The 19122-nt window shown below is 35.6% G+C and overlaps 1 protein-coding gene across 1 annotated transcript in view; it reads right to left on the bottom strand.

Moving 5' to 3' along the window:
- The window catches only part of LOC123659866 (collagen alpha-1(XVIII) chain-like), a 44941-nt gene that overhangs the window by 15877 nt on the left and 9942 nt on the right, over positions 1-19122 (bottom strand). Inside the window, exons 3-9 of the mRNA XM_045595031.1 lie at positions 7716-7764; positions 7256-7284; positions 6382-6429; positions 5835-5972; positions 5139-5333; positions 3088-3243; positions 85-202 (exon numbers count right to left, since the gene is read on the bottom strand). Of these exons, the coding sequence (XP_045450987.1) occupies positions 85-202; positions 3088-3243; positions 5139-5333; positions 5835-5972; positions 6382-6429; positions 7256-7284; positions 7716-7764 (733 nt within the window). The remainder of the gene's footprint in view (positions 1-84; positions 203-3087; positions 3244-5138; positions 5334-5834; positions 5973-6381; positions 6430-7255; positions 7285-7715; positions 7765-19122) is intronic.

Here is a 19122-nt window from a genome sequence, read left to right as displayed (position 1 = left end):
GAGGCCTGAATACTTGCACATTTCGTTTAAATAAAGGGTAAAGTGAAACATAAAATTTGATAGTTCAGTTAGATTGGTACCTACCTTTTTCACCCTTTTCAGCGGGACGCCCGTGCGCTCCGGGTAAGCCAGGTGTTCCATCCTTCCCGGGTGGCCCGCGTTCCCCTTTCGCACCATGTGATCCACGCAAGCCGACGTACCCCTAAAACATAGTTATAACCTAGGGTCGAACAAATAACGTCACGTTACGAGGGTCAAACTGACGGTTATTGCGTTACTGAGTTTATTTTCCGCACGGCCACTTACTGAATAGAAGCAGTTCGGATATTAGCTTTTATTTTGAATTTGAAACGAGTTATATTTACGAAGTTAGGTTTCGCGGATGTTACAAAATTTGGTAAAGTATGTTGTATGTAGTGTGATGGATTTTTATGTAATAATAAAATGAGTGATACATTTTTTATAAGTCACTAGGTCGGCAAACAGCGTACGGCTCACCTGATGGTAAGAGATTACCATAGCTTATAGACACCTGCAATACCAGAAGCATCGCAAGCGCGTTTCCCCAATCCCCAATCCCCCAGGAGCTCTGGTGACCTTACTCACCAACAGGAACACAATACTGCTTGAAAACAGAATTATTTTGCCGTGATCTTCTGTAAGGTCGAGGTACTACCCCAGTCGGGCTGCTCCATATTTTGAGCAGAAAATTCCTGCTGTGCCCTACCTCAGTTAAATTAAGCTTCATTATCATTTTCATATCATTTATTCAATTAAGGTATTTGAATTTCGACCCGCATCAATCTCTGAGTATTTTATTATCATCAATAAACAAAATTGTGTTTGATAAAACACCTGAGACCACAATGGCAATTTCATATTTATGACATTGAAAATGAATTACAGTAAGCGATCGTATAAATAATTACAAATCGAAAAAAAAAAGATGTCACATGTTCGTAAACGTGTGGAACTACAAACAATTGTTTATTATTCACGAACTTTCATATGTATCTTTTCACAGTTAATTTTAACATTCTAGTCGTCTTAATTATAAGTTTCCAGTTTTTAGTACTTTCAAACAATTATGTTCATTAATTAATTATTGAAGTAATGAACTATTTTAATTGTTTTGAAGAAAAAGTTCTTTATTATTTACACGCAGACATTATATTTTAAAATCCGATTTACCATTGTGGGTCTATATTTAGACATGCAATTCATTTCTTTTACATACAACGAAAATTCGATGTAAAAGAAATTGAAATTATTTAGGTATGTGTTTTATTAAATGATTTATTATTTTAATTAATTTTTTAAATATATAATTAAATTATTTACACGTGTCAAGCAAACAATATAATATTGTTGTCATATCTTTGGCAAATACACGTTCAGCGTATAGTTTGTGTGTATATATATTATCACAAAAAACTATTTTGCTTTATCTACCTGTTTGTGAAATTAATTTATATAATGTTACGATTTTTGGCTAGTATCTATACCGTGAAATTTTTCACTTGAAATAAAAAATACAATAAAGTTGTGAGACTACAAAGAGTTTTAATATTACTTATATTAAGTACTTAATACGATAATAATATCCTTATATATATATATTATATATGTTCGGGGATAACGTTTCGGATTTCGTCGTTTATGAACCGATTTTGATAATTTTTAGTTTAATCGAAAGCCGATGTTTATCATGTTGTCATATTTAAATTTCATCGAGATCTGATTACAACTTTTGGAGTAATTTTTGATAATGCTTATTTACTTGACTATTTTTTCGTCTACCTACGTTGTATTACTTATCGATGTAATTGAAGTTTTTTTTTTTTCGTTGGCCAGCAAATACAATTATTCTAAAAAACTTGGGTACACCGATACAAGTAAAATGACAAAAGTTCGCATCGTTTCCATGTGTCCTAAAAAGTTATAAAAGCTCCAGAGTAAAAATTTTCGATTTTTTGGATTTACTCGAAAACGATAAAAAATGTAGATTATAAAGTTATTTACAAAATGACTTTGATACTTTACTCCTAACAGTCACCACTTCATAGATATCGTGATTCTAAAAGTGTTTAAAATCCGTTGAATCCGTTAGTAATAACGATATTGACAAACAACTTCCCTCGTTTTGTGGTCATTGCAGTCTTCGCCAGTAGACGCTGAACAAATCCAGCAAATATGGTTTGAAAAAATAGATTTTAGTGGGTTCGAAGTCGTTTTCTTTTATCAATTTTGAAAATTACCCGGAAAACAAATAAGTATGTAGACCTATAGACTTGAAGCTCGAACTGCAAGGACCAATTACAACCTAACATTTGATAATTACTTTACCAGTTATCCACTATTGTTACATTTACTAAAGGAACATCTTTTGACGTGCACAAATGCTGGTAGTTTCTCCTCGAAATCTAAGTTTTCAAAAAGAACTTCGTTAAAAAATTCAGGATCATGGTATCCTCTTAAAATTACGAAATCTCACTACACCACGATAACAAGTAAAAATACTTATATAAGGCGTGAAAATAGAAGTAAGTATTGATGTAATATTGAATTAATTAATCGATAAAAGTAAAGTTGTATTAAAACAACACAATTATTATCAGGGTGTGCTACACCCACCTAGCGCTCCGTGTTGCACATTCTAATCTTACGCTCGAAGTATTTGATCGATTTTTAATCATTGGTACACCTTCTTTCCGTTTCATTATCTTGTATCTTTCAACCAAAGGTTTGAGATTGCTCTTTTCTCTTTTATTTTGTCATTATTTTATATTTCCGTATTAATTTGTGGAGTACAATAAAGAACATTTGTATCGTATTGTATTTGTATCACGCATTAAATACAATATATTTCCATTAAAATCTATCATAACAGAGCGTGGAGTAGGCCTACCGGGGCTACTACATATATTATTTCGGTAATCTATTAATGTAAAGCGATATTTCTAAAATAAAACGACCACCCTAAGCAAATATTCATTATGAAATAAAATGAAATCAAATATTTACGAAATGGCCATCCATTTCATGAACGAGGGCAAAATGTTTTATCGCGAAATTCATTGAACTTACCCGTTCGCCTTTATCGCCTTTAGTACCATGTAATCCCCTTTCACCTTTATTCCCAGGATAGCCTCTTTCGCCTTGAGGCCCTGCAAGTCCCATTGGCCCCCTTTCACCCGGGGGCCCCTGAATTCCACGATCGCTCGCATATAGGCCCGTTGTTTCCTGTGACAGAATTTATGGTAAGAAACGAGTAGGAATGTGATGAATCTTTCTTTTAAAAGTAATGATATATAAAGAAATTTGAGATTTTTACGTCATCAAAGTTTTTAATATAAATATGGAATAAAATTTAATTGTATTTTAAGCTTATCAATGGTTCAATTTAGCGAAATAAATTGAGTATATTTTTAACTTATCAATTACCTTTATCCTTTGAAATGTTTCTAGAATATCAGTTTTACTTAAAGCTTAGCGGTAGCTATTATTATACGTTACATATTAATTAATTTAATTTTTATTATAATTATAAGTTAATCATTAAATATTTATTATAACTATAAATTTACAATGAATAATTAATACTGTAATCTCAATTTTTTTTATTATCTAGTTAAATAGAAGTTATTCCCCTCAACATTTATTACGTAATAATGTTATTACTTTCTTTTTATAATTCTTACTGTTTACATTCATGTATATACATATACACTTTTTTTTACAACCAGATCGGAAAGCAAGTGTACGGATCACGATTATCATATTTCCTATTAAGGCCTGGAACACCAGAAGCATTGCAAACGCGTTGTCGACCCCACTCCCTATCCCTGCTAGGTGTTTCGGTCACCTCACTCACCACTGGAATACAACATTACTTGAGACCACTATCATTTAGCTGTGATTTTCTATAAATTCAAGGTACTTCTCCACTCGAGCTACTCCCCATTTTGAGCACGATATTACCGTTTCCTACCTCAGATCCCTACTAATATTATAAACGTGAGTGTAAGTTTGTTTGTTTCGCTTTCATGATAAAACTATTAAATCGATCATCATGAAACATCGTACACATAATTATTCTTGGAGGTATTTATTTAAAGTAACATAGGACACTTTATATTAAAAAAAAAATCAATGCGAGCGAAGGTAAAAGCTAGTACTAAGTAAATGTGATATGCATGGAATCCAAATATTTACTCTTACTATATTGAAATTTTATATAATTAATATTAAAAAAAGCATCAGTAAGTAGAAAATTAAAAAAAATGAAATAAAGATTTAAATTAACTTCTTCGATAAAACTAAAATGTCAATTAGAAGGATTTTAATTAAATAGCTTAAACCGGAACAGATTCTAATAAGGAAATCGGTAAATTCTTTTTTCATCCCTCAAATTAAATACAGACACTTGACCTCTAAGGGAGGTCTAAGAAAAGCGATGAAAGAATTTTATTAAATTTGAATGAAACGAAAATACATTTTATCAGATTTCAAAGTGTCTTTGATTTCAGACGTTGATATTCGGATGACAATTTTGGTGTCATTTCTTATGTCAGTCTATATTCATTTGTATATATATAGATCATTAAAATTCAATATAAATGAATAATCTTTACTATATTAAGGTGATGAAGTATGTACATTTCTTATTATGAGATATAAATGTAAGCAATAAAGTTAACAAACCGTTTTGTGAAGTACATACATATGAGTATAATAATAATAAAAATAAATTGTTTTTAATGTTACCAAACGAAAAAGAGCTCTTTCCTTTATTGCTTTTTTATGTCTACTTACACTCGGTCGTAGGAGATGGGAACCTCTTTCGAGGTCGAAGGGTATCAATATACTCATAGATAAATTAATAGATTTAATATATTAACGAATTCGTCTTGCTGATAGCAAAGAAATAGCAGACGGAGGTGTAGTATTTATGTGTATATATATACACTTATTATTTACATTTGTAAATTAATTTGAAAAAAAGAGGTCAGCCTGTTGTTACCAAAACAATAGACGTTAAGTTATGTACCTTAGGAACAGACGATTGTGTGCGTATGTCAAAGCATATTTATTTAATAAATTATTGTAATGTCATTCTTTAAAAAATCTATACCAACCATAAGTGCTGAAGCAACAGCTCCAGGGGGCCCTGGGGGTCCAGGCGGTCCTTGAAAACCGGGTGTGCCATCGTTGCCTGGTTCTCCTTTGGGACCAATTTGCCCCTCAACTCCTGGTGCTCCAGTATCACCTTTCTCTCCCCGATCTCCTTTGGGACCTGAAGGACCTATAGGCCCTGGATCTCCCATTTGACCCTAGTTAAAAGAATGAAATACTATAGTTAGCTTCAACAGTATTGAGAAAAGAATAATTATAGAATAAGTAATCTTAATCTCAACCAGTGAAGGTTATACTGTGTGATATATATATTTTAACTAGCTGGACCCCGCAAACGTTGTTTTGCCATATATGTTATTAACCCCATTAATCCTCCCCCTTATAACTTAGGGGTATGAAAAAAAAATGTTGGCCGATTTTCAGACCTACTCAATATGCACACAAAATTTCATAAAAATCGGTCCAGCCGTCTCGGTGGAGTGTGGTCACTAACATTGTGACACGAGAATTTTATAATACTCGTAAGATAAGACTAGTTGTTATTATTTATTAATTTTACACTAATACTAACGAAAACTAAATTAGACACCCCTAAAAACTCAGTGATGTATACTTAGCTAATTAACAAAAGATAAGCAAGCTACATACCTAATAATATAAAATGATAATGCATTAAATAAGATTTAAAAGACATTTACGGTTTTCCCAGGTACACCAGTGGTCCCATCAGCACCAGTAGGCCCCTGTGGTCCAGGGGGCCCCACTAATGCAGGAATTGTTTCCAGGATCCGAGATATATCGTTCACGCTGCACTGACATTGAGATGACAATGATACCTGTATTTCAAAGAAATTGTATAATATTTACAGTTCTTCTTCTGAATAATAGGTTCTAGACAATATATAACTGGTTATTTTTTTAAATTTTTTTTTACAATCTGTCCTGCTGAACGCAGATGGGTAGTTAATTATTTTGAAGTTTATGTCATGAATGATAAGAAATGATCAATCAAAACGATAAATATATCATTGGAACTATGTTTCACATTATTTTATAGCAACTTCGAGCAGAAGTTGAACCCGGAAATTTCAGTACAATTATAATGGAAGTATCATCAATTGCTTAAGAAATTAGGTTTATATTATAACAACAATTAAACTATCTTATTCAAATTTAATGCCCACATGTATCACTCAGAGAGATATAATTACTTCGTTAATATTATAGTACATAATCCCAACTTACTCGGTCGTCTGTCCGTTCCTTCCCGGATGGACTAATTTCTCCAAAACCCTGTAAGACAATACCGTTTTAAAGGGTATGCGATGACGTCATACCTTATGAATAGAGGAGTAAATAGCGAGATTAATCTTGCTTTGTCTGCCTGTTATAATTTATTAAAATTAATATGTTCTAGTTATGAGGTAAATAAGAGTAATTGTATTGTTGTTATGATACATATTATATACGTAATATCTGTAGCTGAATCATACCTCCTATGAAATACACAGTATTATATAAAACCGACCTGGATTATACTTTTACGTAAATATATATATATTAAAAATTAAATTTATAAACCAAAAACTCCAGAAAAGTCAATGAATCAATGAATCGCTTAGTGTTCTGTTAATAAATTAGCTAACTTAATTTTCCTAACAATGTAATGGCTGCTTTATTAAATTAACGATTAGTACAAGATAATCGAATAAAAAATATATGGATTTGCGATCATATAAATTATCTGTCACTCATTATCATAAATAGAAAAACGTTATACACTTATATCAACACTAAAAAAAATTACCATATACAAAAATTATTCAAATGAACAATACATATTTTACCATTAACTTCACAGAAAAATCACATTTTTTATATTGTATAACGAGGCTATACTAATCGGTTGGCTTATTAATGAGAATAATTAAAAATTTACTACGTCGGGGAAATAATGAAAGTACTCAATATTACTTTGGAAAAATCACTCAAATTTCATTAGGGATATATTATGATAAAGTAGAAATGAATGATTATTACTTTTGTATTATACAGATACTTAAATATAAATATTAAAGTGATGCGCAAATTTACAAAGTCGTAAATAATGGTTACTTACGATTTCATCTTTTCCTCCTTTGTGAACATCTATATAATATAGATTTGTAATTAATTTTAGAACATACACATATTAAAAATATTAATCAGTACTTTTATCAAAATAATTAAGATTGTATATTGATATATTGCAAAGCAATCTGTATATTAATCATTTCGACTGTCCCTACGTATAATATCGAAATTGAAAAAAGGCACTTGACATTTTTTACGCTGAATGATTTGTTAAGTATCGATATTGAGTATAAGCTCATGAAAAATGTGATTTTATAGCATTTTCTTTTCTTTTTTAGTTAAAAATATATACATAAAAAGTAGTTTTTTCATGGAATAAAAAAAAATAGAAAATTTTCAGTTTCGATACTGTACGTAGGGACAGTCGATTTATTACAAACATTTTGTATAAAAAGTAGACAATTGAGTAAAAACAGATGATACATTTATTATCACATTTTACTTACATGGTGATGAATGCGATATAATTGGTAGTCTATTTTCATCCGGATTTACCTGCAAAATTAAAAAAAAAGTTAACCAGTATAATTTTTTTATTAATTTATCGCAAATTTTTTGCAAATTTAAACAAATGTTTGTCATGTGTGGGGATCGAACCCGCAACCGCCAGCGCAACAGCCATAAACCAGTGTTGTGACCGTTGCGCCAAAGCGTCGTCATTGTTATCATACGCAGATCAAAGCAGATCATCGCAGATCTAAAATAAAAGTATCCTAAGTTCGTCCTTACTACATCAGCTATGTGCCAGTAAAAGTCAAAACCGGTCCAGCCATTTCAGAGATTAGCCGGAACAAACAGAGAGACAGACAGACAGACAAAAATAGTAAAAAATGTTATTTTGGTATATGTACAGTGTATACATCCATATGTATGTATTAAAAAGCGGTTATTTTACTATTACAAACAGACACTCCGATTTTATTTATTTATATATATATTTGACTGATAGCGGCTTTAGCAGGGACCATGTAACAAAGCGTATAAAATATACACTATTGCGTATAAAATATAGCGTATTTTTTTATCCACTCTCTTTATGAGTGTATAGTTTTCTCAATTTGGATTTCCTAATTATACCTATATTTTATTACCTTAAATCCTTATATGATGTCTAACTCCGACACGTATCTACAAGAGTTATTGTTAAGACTAACAATTTTAGCTATTATATTTTAAAAAGAAAAGTTAAGCGGTTATGTATTAGAAAATATTGTTTTTCTCGATTTTAAAATTATTTATTAAATAAAGGACCTCCTTTGGAGATAGCCTTTCAATCGACAAAATACCTTTCAATATTAGTTCAAAGTTAATGAAGATATCGGCTACACAAAAATATATGTATAGTCAAATACCTTCCATCTATCTTTGAAGTGGGTTGGTACTCATAATTATTGACATTTTATATAAAACTGTAAAATGACAAAAAAAATCTTTGACAAATGGCATTTTGATTAAAAATGACAATATAATAATGTTAAGTTATTTTTTATCAATAACTTTTAATTAAAAAACTATAATTTCTTGTGGCATCATCATATTTTTTCCTCGAAAGTGACACAATAAATCATACTATCGTGTCTCAGTGACCCATCACCAAATTATCGTAGACATCATCTTACTAATGATCGTATTTCGTGTTGTAGAACAGTAATTTTAAATGCTATAATTTGTTTCATAGTCAAAGATAAGTCGAAAGAAATTTGTTTTATAACAATCAATAATATTTTCTATTGCTGACAGAAATGCGTTAAGAAAGAACGATTTTTATGATCTATAGAATGCTCTTTCTACATGTAGCAAAATGTTGTATTTTTAATGAAATTAGCCAGCAAATTAAAACAAAAGTCCCAAATGTTTAGTGATGGCTGGTAATGAAAGGAATAAAGCTTAGTTTAAGTGAGCTTAGCTACTTTTAATCGATATTTTGTGAAAGTGCAATTGTTGTAAATAATATAAGAAATATAAAATAATGAAAATGGCATAATATTAATATTAATATTTACGGAGCGAGCCAGCATAATTTTTTTTACCAACTAGCTCTTGCCCGCGTCTTCGCTCGTGCAGGAAACCTACCTAAAGAAGTACCAGAGGGTTAAGACTATATATTTTTTTAGTCTATGTTGAAATTACTTCTTTATATACTACATTAGAGGTTCTGCCTTCAGATGCTAACACGATCAAGTTGTTAGATAAGCTCACTCTCGAGCAGGCCACGTAAACCTGGCCGTGCGAGAAGCAACCCCCCCCCCCCCAAGATCAATTCCTGCTGTTTTAGTGGCTGACCCTGAGACTTATTGATCGTCATTGCGAAACAGATCTTAAAGGGGAATTGAAATCATAAAATCGAATGGGTACTCGAACTGGATTCAACTCGAAAAATTATGGTACAAATTGTAGTAAGTATACTCCAGCACAAATTAACCACTAGGTAATTTAAATTAATGGTATAATTATTAATATTAACTATTTTTATATTAACTTATTTTTTTATTGGAGTACACCTACGAAGGTTCGAATTGAATGGTCACCCCAAAGTGGTGAAACGGGAGTTCAGAGTTTGTATTGGGAAACAATTTAATTAATTTTATGTCATGTTCGCCGTCTTAGACTTCGAAATAACTGCCATTTTAGCAATCAATGTCCCAAGAAACATAAATAACGACAGCCGTGTCGAGTATTAGGTTTATTTACCCCATTTAACCCCCTAAGGGGTTGATTTTCGGAAAATCACGAAAGATGTATTTGCTTATTTATTTTTGGGAGTACTTCTACGAAGTTTTGAATCGAAATGTCTATTTAATATTGTTTCGCCATACAAACTTGAACCACCATTTTACCCCTTTAGGGGTTGAATTTCGAAATATCATTCCTTTTTCCTTGTATACACCTTGTATTAAAGGGAAACTTTGTACAAAGTTTCAGCTTTTTAGCTCCAAGGGTTTGGGCTGGGCGTTCATGAGTGAATCAGGACTTGTCTTTTTATATATAAAGATAATTATATAATATATAAATATACATCTTTGTCCTTATAAATTTCAATCACCAAAGTATTAAGATGGTCCAACGAATTAATAAACATCCTTCAAACATTAGACCGTTATATTTTTTTAAAATTAATTTATATTTTAGTGCACTGTCGCACTAATAACAGCCTATCTGGTGACCGGCGTGTTTATATGTAAGCACCGGCGGTATGCGGATTATTTCCCATAATATATAGAATAAATTTCTAAATGATATATAAATGAAGCTAGTGTTTCAGTTTCGTTTTATCATGCAATAATTTTGTCAAAAACTAGCGACATTCCCTTCAATGCTCACTAATTTACTTTTGTATAACAAAAGGTATATTTATTCATACAGAGCAAGTTTATTAACTGAAAGAAAATGAAAATAAAATTATTGAAATCAATAAAATATCATTTAAAATAAGTTTATGTTTTTGTTCTGTAAATTATCATGGCAAACTTCTTAAAGGTATTATAAAATTGAACTATAACGTCTACCGTAGTCGTGCCATCTTTACTAGAACGACAACAATAGTCAATATTGACAGATGCCAACTTTCCTCTGTTTAAGATTCGTTCGTTAATTATAAATACACGTATTATACTAGATGTCCCGGCACATATTAAACCGAAATACCTTTAAGCTTTTAAAGGTTGTTATTTCAATATTAAATTTTAATAATACATTATTCTCAATTTTGTTATGTTTAGACAACCCTTTTATGTCGTCACTTTTTAACTATGTGTATACGTGATTGTGAAAAAAGCGACAAAAGATAAAAGGTGAGGTTTATTTTCCTACGGCACATTAATGCTTATTTACATTTTTATGCAAATCGAAAAGGAAACATTTGCACAGTTTTTATGACGGGTAATTTTGCTTTTATACCGTGTAATCAGTATGTAAAAGCTTTGTGGGCACAAAAACCTGTTAAATCTTAATACATTTTTAACTTTGGTATACACATAAATTAGTCAAAATTAAAAATACATTTAACCGCATGGGGATATACATATAAATTCTATAAGGTAAAATTACGTTGTTTGGCTATTCATGACAAAATCTGTTTTATTAAATGTACATACTCTACCTGCTCATATAAGGAGTCGCATTTAATGATAAAGGGTCAACTGAAAGACGTCGTTGTTGTTACTTAGATATAAATATGTAGGAAGTAAAAGGTTGTCAGACTGGTTAATTACAATGTAAGGTAACACAATATAGTTATTAGTTAACGGGGGTAGACGAACTTCTTAGCATTCGATGGATTCACCGTGTGGGAGGTGGGTCCATCGTGTGGCAGAGGGAGAAACTCAGAGCAGTTCCTAGGACTTCCGACCTAGGTGTAGGTTTAAGAAGGCCTCCTTTGAGATGCACATCAACGCTCACCTTCACTGCTCGAGTTACCGGACCTGTCTAGCCAAATTATAGATCGTAATATAATAGGTAACAATTAATTCGTTTGCACATACAATGTTATGAACCAAATGTAGCAACACTAAACTATTATATTATCTATGACAGTTAGTATAGTTTACGAAATGGTTTTATCTATGAGCTGTCATTCGTCACCTTTGAATTTAAAAATTTGCATCGTTTTTTCCGGTCTCCGTATAAAAGTTACGCTTTTGTTTGTACTTGTTCGTTCTCGCGAAAAATTATCGCCTTTTGTTGATCGAACCATCCTTTGTTGTTTGAAGTAATTTAATTGTTAATAGCAAATTGTATTCCTTGTATTCCTTGTTGAATTATTGTGAAAAACGTGAGGGAACTACGCCGAACAACGGCCATTTTGATTGCTGGTTCCTGCTTCAGCCCGCCACTTCAGTTAAGTATAATTGATTAGCATTAGACGTAATGATTGGCCAATTATAGTTTGATGTTAATTAAGTTATACCTGGCGAGGCTTCACCGAACAGTATTCAGTGAAACTAAGGTAGGATTTTTATTTAAGACATTGAGTGTTAGCTCTGCGTACTGCAGACAATTGTTCGTCCCGTTCGTACCTGAGATCACGCTTCCACTCGTTTTCAATATACTCCAGGTCGGACGTAACAAGTTTTGGTAGCAGAGCGTGGTTAACTTATTGTTGCTCAGTTTATTATATTGTATGAATAAGTTAGGTCACAATTTGTTTAATTCTTTCTTTATTAAAATATTATATTTAGATACTTAAGGTCTAATATTTGGATTTGAGTTAATAACAGCTGTTGTCTTATGCTTTATTGAAGGTTAATTTCTTATAAATACTCTTGTTTGTTAGTATAAGATTAGAAATAGCTGTTTAAATGGGTATTTATCAGTAAATTCATTAATTTGTTGAGTAAATTGTGTTATTGCTTTGAATCTAGTTTGTTGAAATATTAGATTAAAAAACTTAGTTTTAATTTTTTCTTGTATTATTACTGAAGTTATTTAAGATTTGATACTTGATTTCAATTCAGTGATAGCAGTTGTTTCATTGGAATTAATTTGATTATTGTTTGTTGTTACTGTTGTTATATCTGTGCCTTTGAAGATGACTTCGACCGCGGTCACCATGGTCCGTGAATCTTGTTCAGGAATCACAGCTCAACTGAGATGGTTCAGTTCAGCGGTCGCCTTGGTGAATAGGGAAGACCGCACGGAGGCCTTAATAGACAGGTACGAGAAATGCCCGGCTCGACTTGAACAGCTCGAGACTCTGTACCAGCGCCTCCTTCTGCACCTTGACGATGTGCCAATGGAGTCGCTTCCGAAGGAGCGACGGGAGCAAGTCCACGAGGGCTACGTCCAAATTTTGGGCCTCGCCGATGAAATCTCCCAACGCGCCCGGGAGATCTTAGCCTCGCGCGCCGGAGTACCGCCTACAAGGGCCTCTTTGAAGACTCCCGTGGGCCTTTTGACCCGACTGCCTGCCTGCGCGTGGATGGGTTTCATCGGCCTGTTCGAAAGCCTTGTGGACTCTAGGGAGGATTTGAGCCTGTCCCAAAAGCTGGCCTACCTGCTCTCAGTGCTGGATGGAGAGGCAAGAGAATTGGTGCAGCACCTCCCGATTTGTGAAGGGAGCTATGCAGTCGCGCGGTCATTACTCACCAAGCGCTACCAAAACCAGCGCTGTCTGGCCGATGCTCATATCGACCAGATAATGGACATTCCTGTCGTGAGTAATACCGCCCAGTTGAGGACCAAGATGCTTAACCCCCTCGTTGCAGCTACCAATGCTCTTAGCCGCTTGGGCCTGCCGGTTGACCAGTCGTCATACTGGTTGGTGCGTATTATGCTCAAGCGGTTGCCGGTGTCCCTGAGAGCACGTTTTGAACAGGCGCACACTAGGGATGAGGCATCTCCTCTCCCTAGTTATGAGCAATTGTTGGCGTTCCTGGAGAATGAGTGTCGCATGGGCGACGTTATGGATGCGCCGGTGGGACTATCAAGCTCCGGACCCACCAACAAACGGCGCACTGCTCAAATGGCGCCAAAGGGAAGGGCTTCCCCCCGCTTTGCAGTCGCGCAGGCTGCGCGACCGGTCTGCCGGTTCTGTAAGTCCCGGGGGCACCGAACGATGCAGTGCCCGGACTTTGTAGCGTTGCATGTGGCCTCTCGTAGGCGGATTGCTAAGGCCCGAGGCTGGTGTTTCTCCTGCCTGGGGGACCACTTTCAGCGCGCTTGCCCCGACATGCACCCGTGTCCTGTTTGTGGAGGGCAACATTTAAAGGTGCTGTGCGCCAACGCAAATGGCCGCCGCGACCACCCGGGGTCGCCTTCGGGCGGGTATGAGAGCGGACACCGGGCTCAGTCCCGCAATTTGGAGTCCGGCTCACCTCCCCCCCGCCACGCAGATTGTGCTGCTGTGGATCGCCGACATGATTCGGCGCGCAGCCCCACGGGCGGGTATGGGAGGGGGCCTCGGGTTCAATCCCGCACCTTTGTGCCCCGTTCGCCCTCACCGCACCCTCGTGACCAATCACGGTCACCTCCAGTCATTTACCACGATTACCGTGACGCACGTCCGGTACGATTGCCGTCCCCCCCTCTGGCGGAGCGTTCCCGTTTGGAGCCGCGCAACCCTCAGTACGGACGCTCCCGGCGCTACGAACCGCCGACTATGGCTCGTGGCAGTCGCCATCGAGAGGAGGGCGAGTTTAAACCACTCCCTCGTTTTGACGTGCCGTCCCGGGACAGCGGCGATAGATCGCCGCCACGCCAACATTAGGATGTTGGCGTCTGCCCCCGCTATGCACCACCCCCTTTTGAGACCGTCCTCTTGCCCACGGCCTATGTCCGGGTCTGGGGACGGACGGGCGCCTCGGTTGTAGTCCGAGCAATATTGGACACAGGCTCACAAGGGTGCATAGCCTCGTCTTGGTTGGTGGGGCAGACTGGCCTGAATATTAAAAAGTATTCAGATGTAATAAGAGGTGTCGGGAACGCCCCTGTAACCACGGTTGAGGGCCACGTTTCGTTTGAGTTCTCGCCTTCAAATTCTCCACGCCCGACGCTGAGATCGTCGGCCATTGTGATGGAGAACATCTTGGGCAGTCACCCGCAAGTTCGGTTGTCTGCGGATGCGGTAAAATTGACCGCCGATTTGGACTTGGCTGACCCTAAATTCAACCTACCTGGCACGGTCGATTTGTTGCTTGGCGCCGATGTACTGGGCAAAATATTACTCGGTAAGGATCGTGTTTTGCAGCCAGGTGGCTTAGTAGCCCTCCGGACCATATTTGGGTTCGCATTGATGGGGCCTGTATTGAGGGCTCCCCCTCCTGCTGAACCTGGAACGGCTTTGATGGTGGGCTCCGCCCTCTCTGACGCCGTGCAGAGATTTTGGGAAGTGGAAGAGCCACCACAAGCACCCCGCTCTGATCCGGAACACGAGTAGTGTGAACGGTTCTACAAGAGCAACACCAGTTATCTTCGTTCTGGCCGGATCATGACAAGATTGCCATTTCTTGCCGTACGACCGCCCCTTGGCGACTCGCGGCCTACTGCAGAGAAGCGTTTGTTGGCAATGGAACGCCGCATGAGCAGGGACCCGCTACTCAAAGAGAAGTATATTGACTTCATGCGGGAGTATGAAGATTTGGGACACATGTCTGTGTCAAAATTTGATTGGCGCTCGATGGAGCATTTTTTCCTCCCACATCATGCTGTGATAAAGCCGTCAAGTGGCAAGCTGCGCACAGTATTTGATGGTTCTGCGCAGACCACATCGGGAGTGTCCTTGAACCAGTGTCTTCATTCTGGTCCCAAATTGCTTAAGGACCTTTGTGACGTCATCACGCGGTTTCGGCGTCACCAATTCGTTTTCGTAGCTGACATCAAGATGATGTTCAGGCAAACGGTAATCCACCCTGATGATCGTCGATACCAGCTGATATTGTGGCGGGAAAACCCGCAAGATCCCATACTTGTCTACGAACTCAACACGAACACATACGGGCTGCGGTCTACACTGTAAAAATTTTTTGTAAAATTATCATTTTTTTACTCAACATGAGATGGCTAAATTACTAATCAGTGTGTATGAATTCAAATTATAACACATTTTGAGTAATTTTCCAAGACATATGAGAAAATTTGCTAAGATGCGCTTTAATTTTACAATCTTAGAGTATAAATCTTACTTGTATTGTAATTTCACGGAACAGTTTATTAAATTTTAATAACAAACTTTGAAGATTTACCAAAATTTTTAGTAATTTGAGATACTATATTTTTTTGTAAAATTACCAAATATTTTATAATTCGAATTACTGTGAAGTGTTTAGAAATTTACAAATTTTGTTATTATTTTTACAATTTGAACTGTAAAATTACACAATACATTGTAAAATTACTAAAAAATACTATTTGTCTGTTGCCATGTATAATTTTACTAAACAGGTTATCAATTTTCGATACCAAGCTCCTTAAATTTACTAACATTGTTTGTGTTTTGAATTACTAATTTTGTTGTAAATTTACAAAACAATATTGTAATTTAAACTACAATCAAAGTATTGAAAATTCAAAAAAATTTTTTGGTTTTTTTACTATTCTTATTGTAAAATTACACAATGTATTGTAAAATTACTAAAAAATACTATTTTTCTTTAGCCTTGTTTAATTTTACTAAACACGCTGTCGACTTTCGTTTCCAAGCTTCGTAAATTTACAAACATTGTGCGTATTTTAATTTAATCTGTGGTCTAGTAAGATTGTGAAACAATAGTTAAATTCGAATTCTAATGAATTCATTGGAAATTCAATAATCTTCTCATTAATTTTATTATTTTGACTGTAAAATTATACAGTGTTTTGTATAATTAACAGTATAATAGGGTAACTACTTTTTTAGATGAACCAAAATTGTTAGTATTTCGGTTTACCATAGTTTCTTGAAAGATTACAAAAAAAAAATGTTTATTTACATATTATTGAAATTATTAAAAATTTATCAATATTTTTATATCATATTTATATGTAAAATTTTGATTTGAAAATTATATATAGTAAAGTTATGATTAATAAAGCATTTTTAACTTCCCTCTAAAAAAATTAAAATTTTTTTTAAAAATCGGGAAGTTATTGGTTTTACCCCGTTTTTCGAAAGTCGAGTTTTCATCATATCTCGACGTTTAAAGGCCCTAGAAAGCTTCCCTGACTATTTTTACGAGGGTGTGTGTATGTCTGTGTGGATGTGTGTGTGTACGCATGTAAACCTCTTATAACTTTTGAACGGCTTGACCGATCGAAACGAGACTCGTGGCATTCGAAAGGGTTCCACTCAACTTAGACTTCCTGAAAATTTGAAGTGAATCGATTCGGTAGATTTTGAGAAATTTAAAAAAAAACCGCGAAAAAATTTTTTCGAAAATGATGTTTTTTTAGAATAATTTTTTGGCTATTGCACCGATCAATTCCATAACCTAATCAGCTCTTAAGCTCAAAAAACGACGTCGAATGCCGTTTTGCAAATCAAAATCGGTTCATTCGTTCGTGAGATATCGAAAACCAAAAAAATCGAAAAAATTAAAAAACAAGCGTTTCTTAGAATAACTTAGTGACTTTACGTCTAATCGATTTTGTTCTCATTGTAACATTTTTAGGCCTCAAAAAACTGCGTCGATTGCCGTCTTGAACATCGAAATCAAACCACGCGTTTTGCAGTTATGGCATTTCAAAAATTCCAAAAAAAACGTTTTTTCAAGATAACTTTGACTTACCAGTTTGACTTTTCAGTTAACTTATTCAGTACAATTATACTGAAAAGGTTTTCGGAAAATCGTTGGTAAAATAACATCAGATGTCTCTAGTTTTAAAAATCTCAATTGAAATCAATTGTACAGTACAATAAGAAAGCTACATAGTAAATTTACTAAACATTTTTATGATCAATTATTGATTAAAATTACAAAACTGTATAGTAAAATTACCAATCAAATTTTCTGTAACTGCTTGGTAAATTTCCGAAAATATTTTGTAATTTTATCAAACCCAATTCAAATGAATTGGTTGGTGTAGTTACGAAACTGCGTAGTAAATTTACTAAACATTTTTATGATCAATTATTGAATAAAATTACAAAACAGCATAGTAAATTTACTAAGCATTTTCATGATACATTCTTGAGTAAAATTACAAAACTGTATGATAAAATTACTATTTAAATCTTCTGGAACTGCTTGGTAAATTTCCAAAAACATTTTGTAATTTTCTCAAATTGAGTTGAAGCATTCTGTTTAGTAAATTTACTAAATTGTTTTGCGTTAAAACTTCCCACACATTTTTAGTAAGTTTACCAAAGAAATTTTTAACAGTGTAGCCCCTTTTTGGCCATACGTTCGCTTTGGGAGCTCGCAGATCGAGAGCGTATGTCGTTTCCTCGCGCAGCCGCCATTTTGAAGGAGGACCTATATGTTGATGACATATGCACTGGTGCGTCCACGGAGAGAGAGGCTCTCCTTTTGCGTGACGAATTGATTGGCATCCTAGCCTCCGCAGGATATGAATTGCGTAAATGGATGCTCTTCTTCATTGAGTTCGTTCTGTGCAAGAAGAGAACTTTGAAAATGAGATTGATATTTTGAGAAAAGGCAAATGTAAGCTGTCTGGAGCCATTTGCAAACTGAACCCCTTTTTGGACAGTGCGGGTCTTTTGCGAGTCGGAGGGCGTCTAAGGAACGCAAACCTCCCGTATGGAGCTCGTCATCCCCTCCTGTTGCCCAAAAGTGGCCACTTAGTGAGTTTGTTGGTGACTGATCGTCACATCAAGAACTCCCACGCCGGCTGTAATGCCTTATTGGCTATTTTACAACGAGAATTTTGGATTTTATCGGCCCGAAGGACGATCCGTAGTGTGGTCTTTCGCTGCATGTCTTGTTATAGACTCAAGGCCTCTACCATGCAGCCTATCATGGGTGACCTGCCGTCGGATCGGGTCACAGAGACAAGGCCCTTTGCTGGAGTTGGGACGGACTTTGCAGGTCCCTTTTCGGTTAAGACCTCGACCCTCAGGAACAGTAAAACGGTCAAGTCCTACCTGTGCGTCTTTGTTTGCCTGTCCACCAAGGCGGTACACTTAGAACTAGTCTCAGCCCTCTCGACAGAGGCCTTGTTGCGACGTTAGATAGATTCGTGTCACGACGAGGACTACCGTCCTTGATTCGGTCGGATTGCGGCACCAACTTCAAAGGCACAAATAACTATTTAAAAGAGATATATGAATTTTTGGCGTCTAATGAGACTGAGATTGCGTCTAGACTAGCTAGTCGCAGAATAACTTGGAAGTTCAGTCCCGCGTCATGCCCCCACTGGGGAGGAATTTTTGAAAGTGTTGTAAAGGTTGCCAAAACACATTTGCGACGAGTAATTGGCGAG

The sequence above is a fragment of the Melitaea cinxia genome, chromosome 14, assembly GCF_905220565.1.
Source record: "Melitaea cinxia chromosome 14, ilMelCinx1.1, whole genome shotgun sequence".
In the NCBI taxonomy this organism is placed as follows: Eukaryota; Metazoa; Arthropoda; class Insecta; order Lepidoptera; family Nymphalidae; genus Melitaea; species Melitaea cinxia.
The sequence above is the reverse complement of the archived record's forward strand: the minus strand, read 5'-3'. Positions and strand labels throughout refer to the sequence as shown.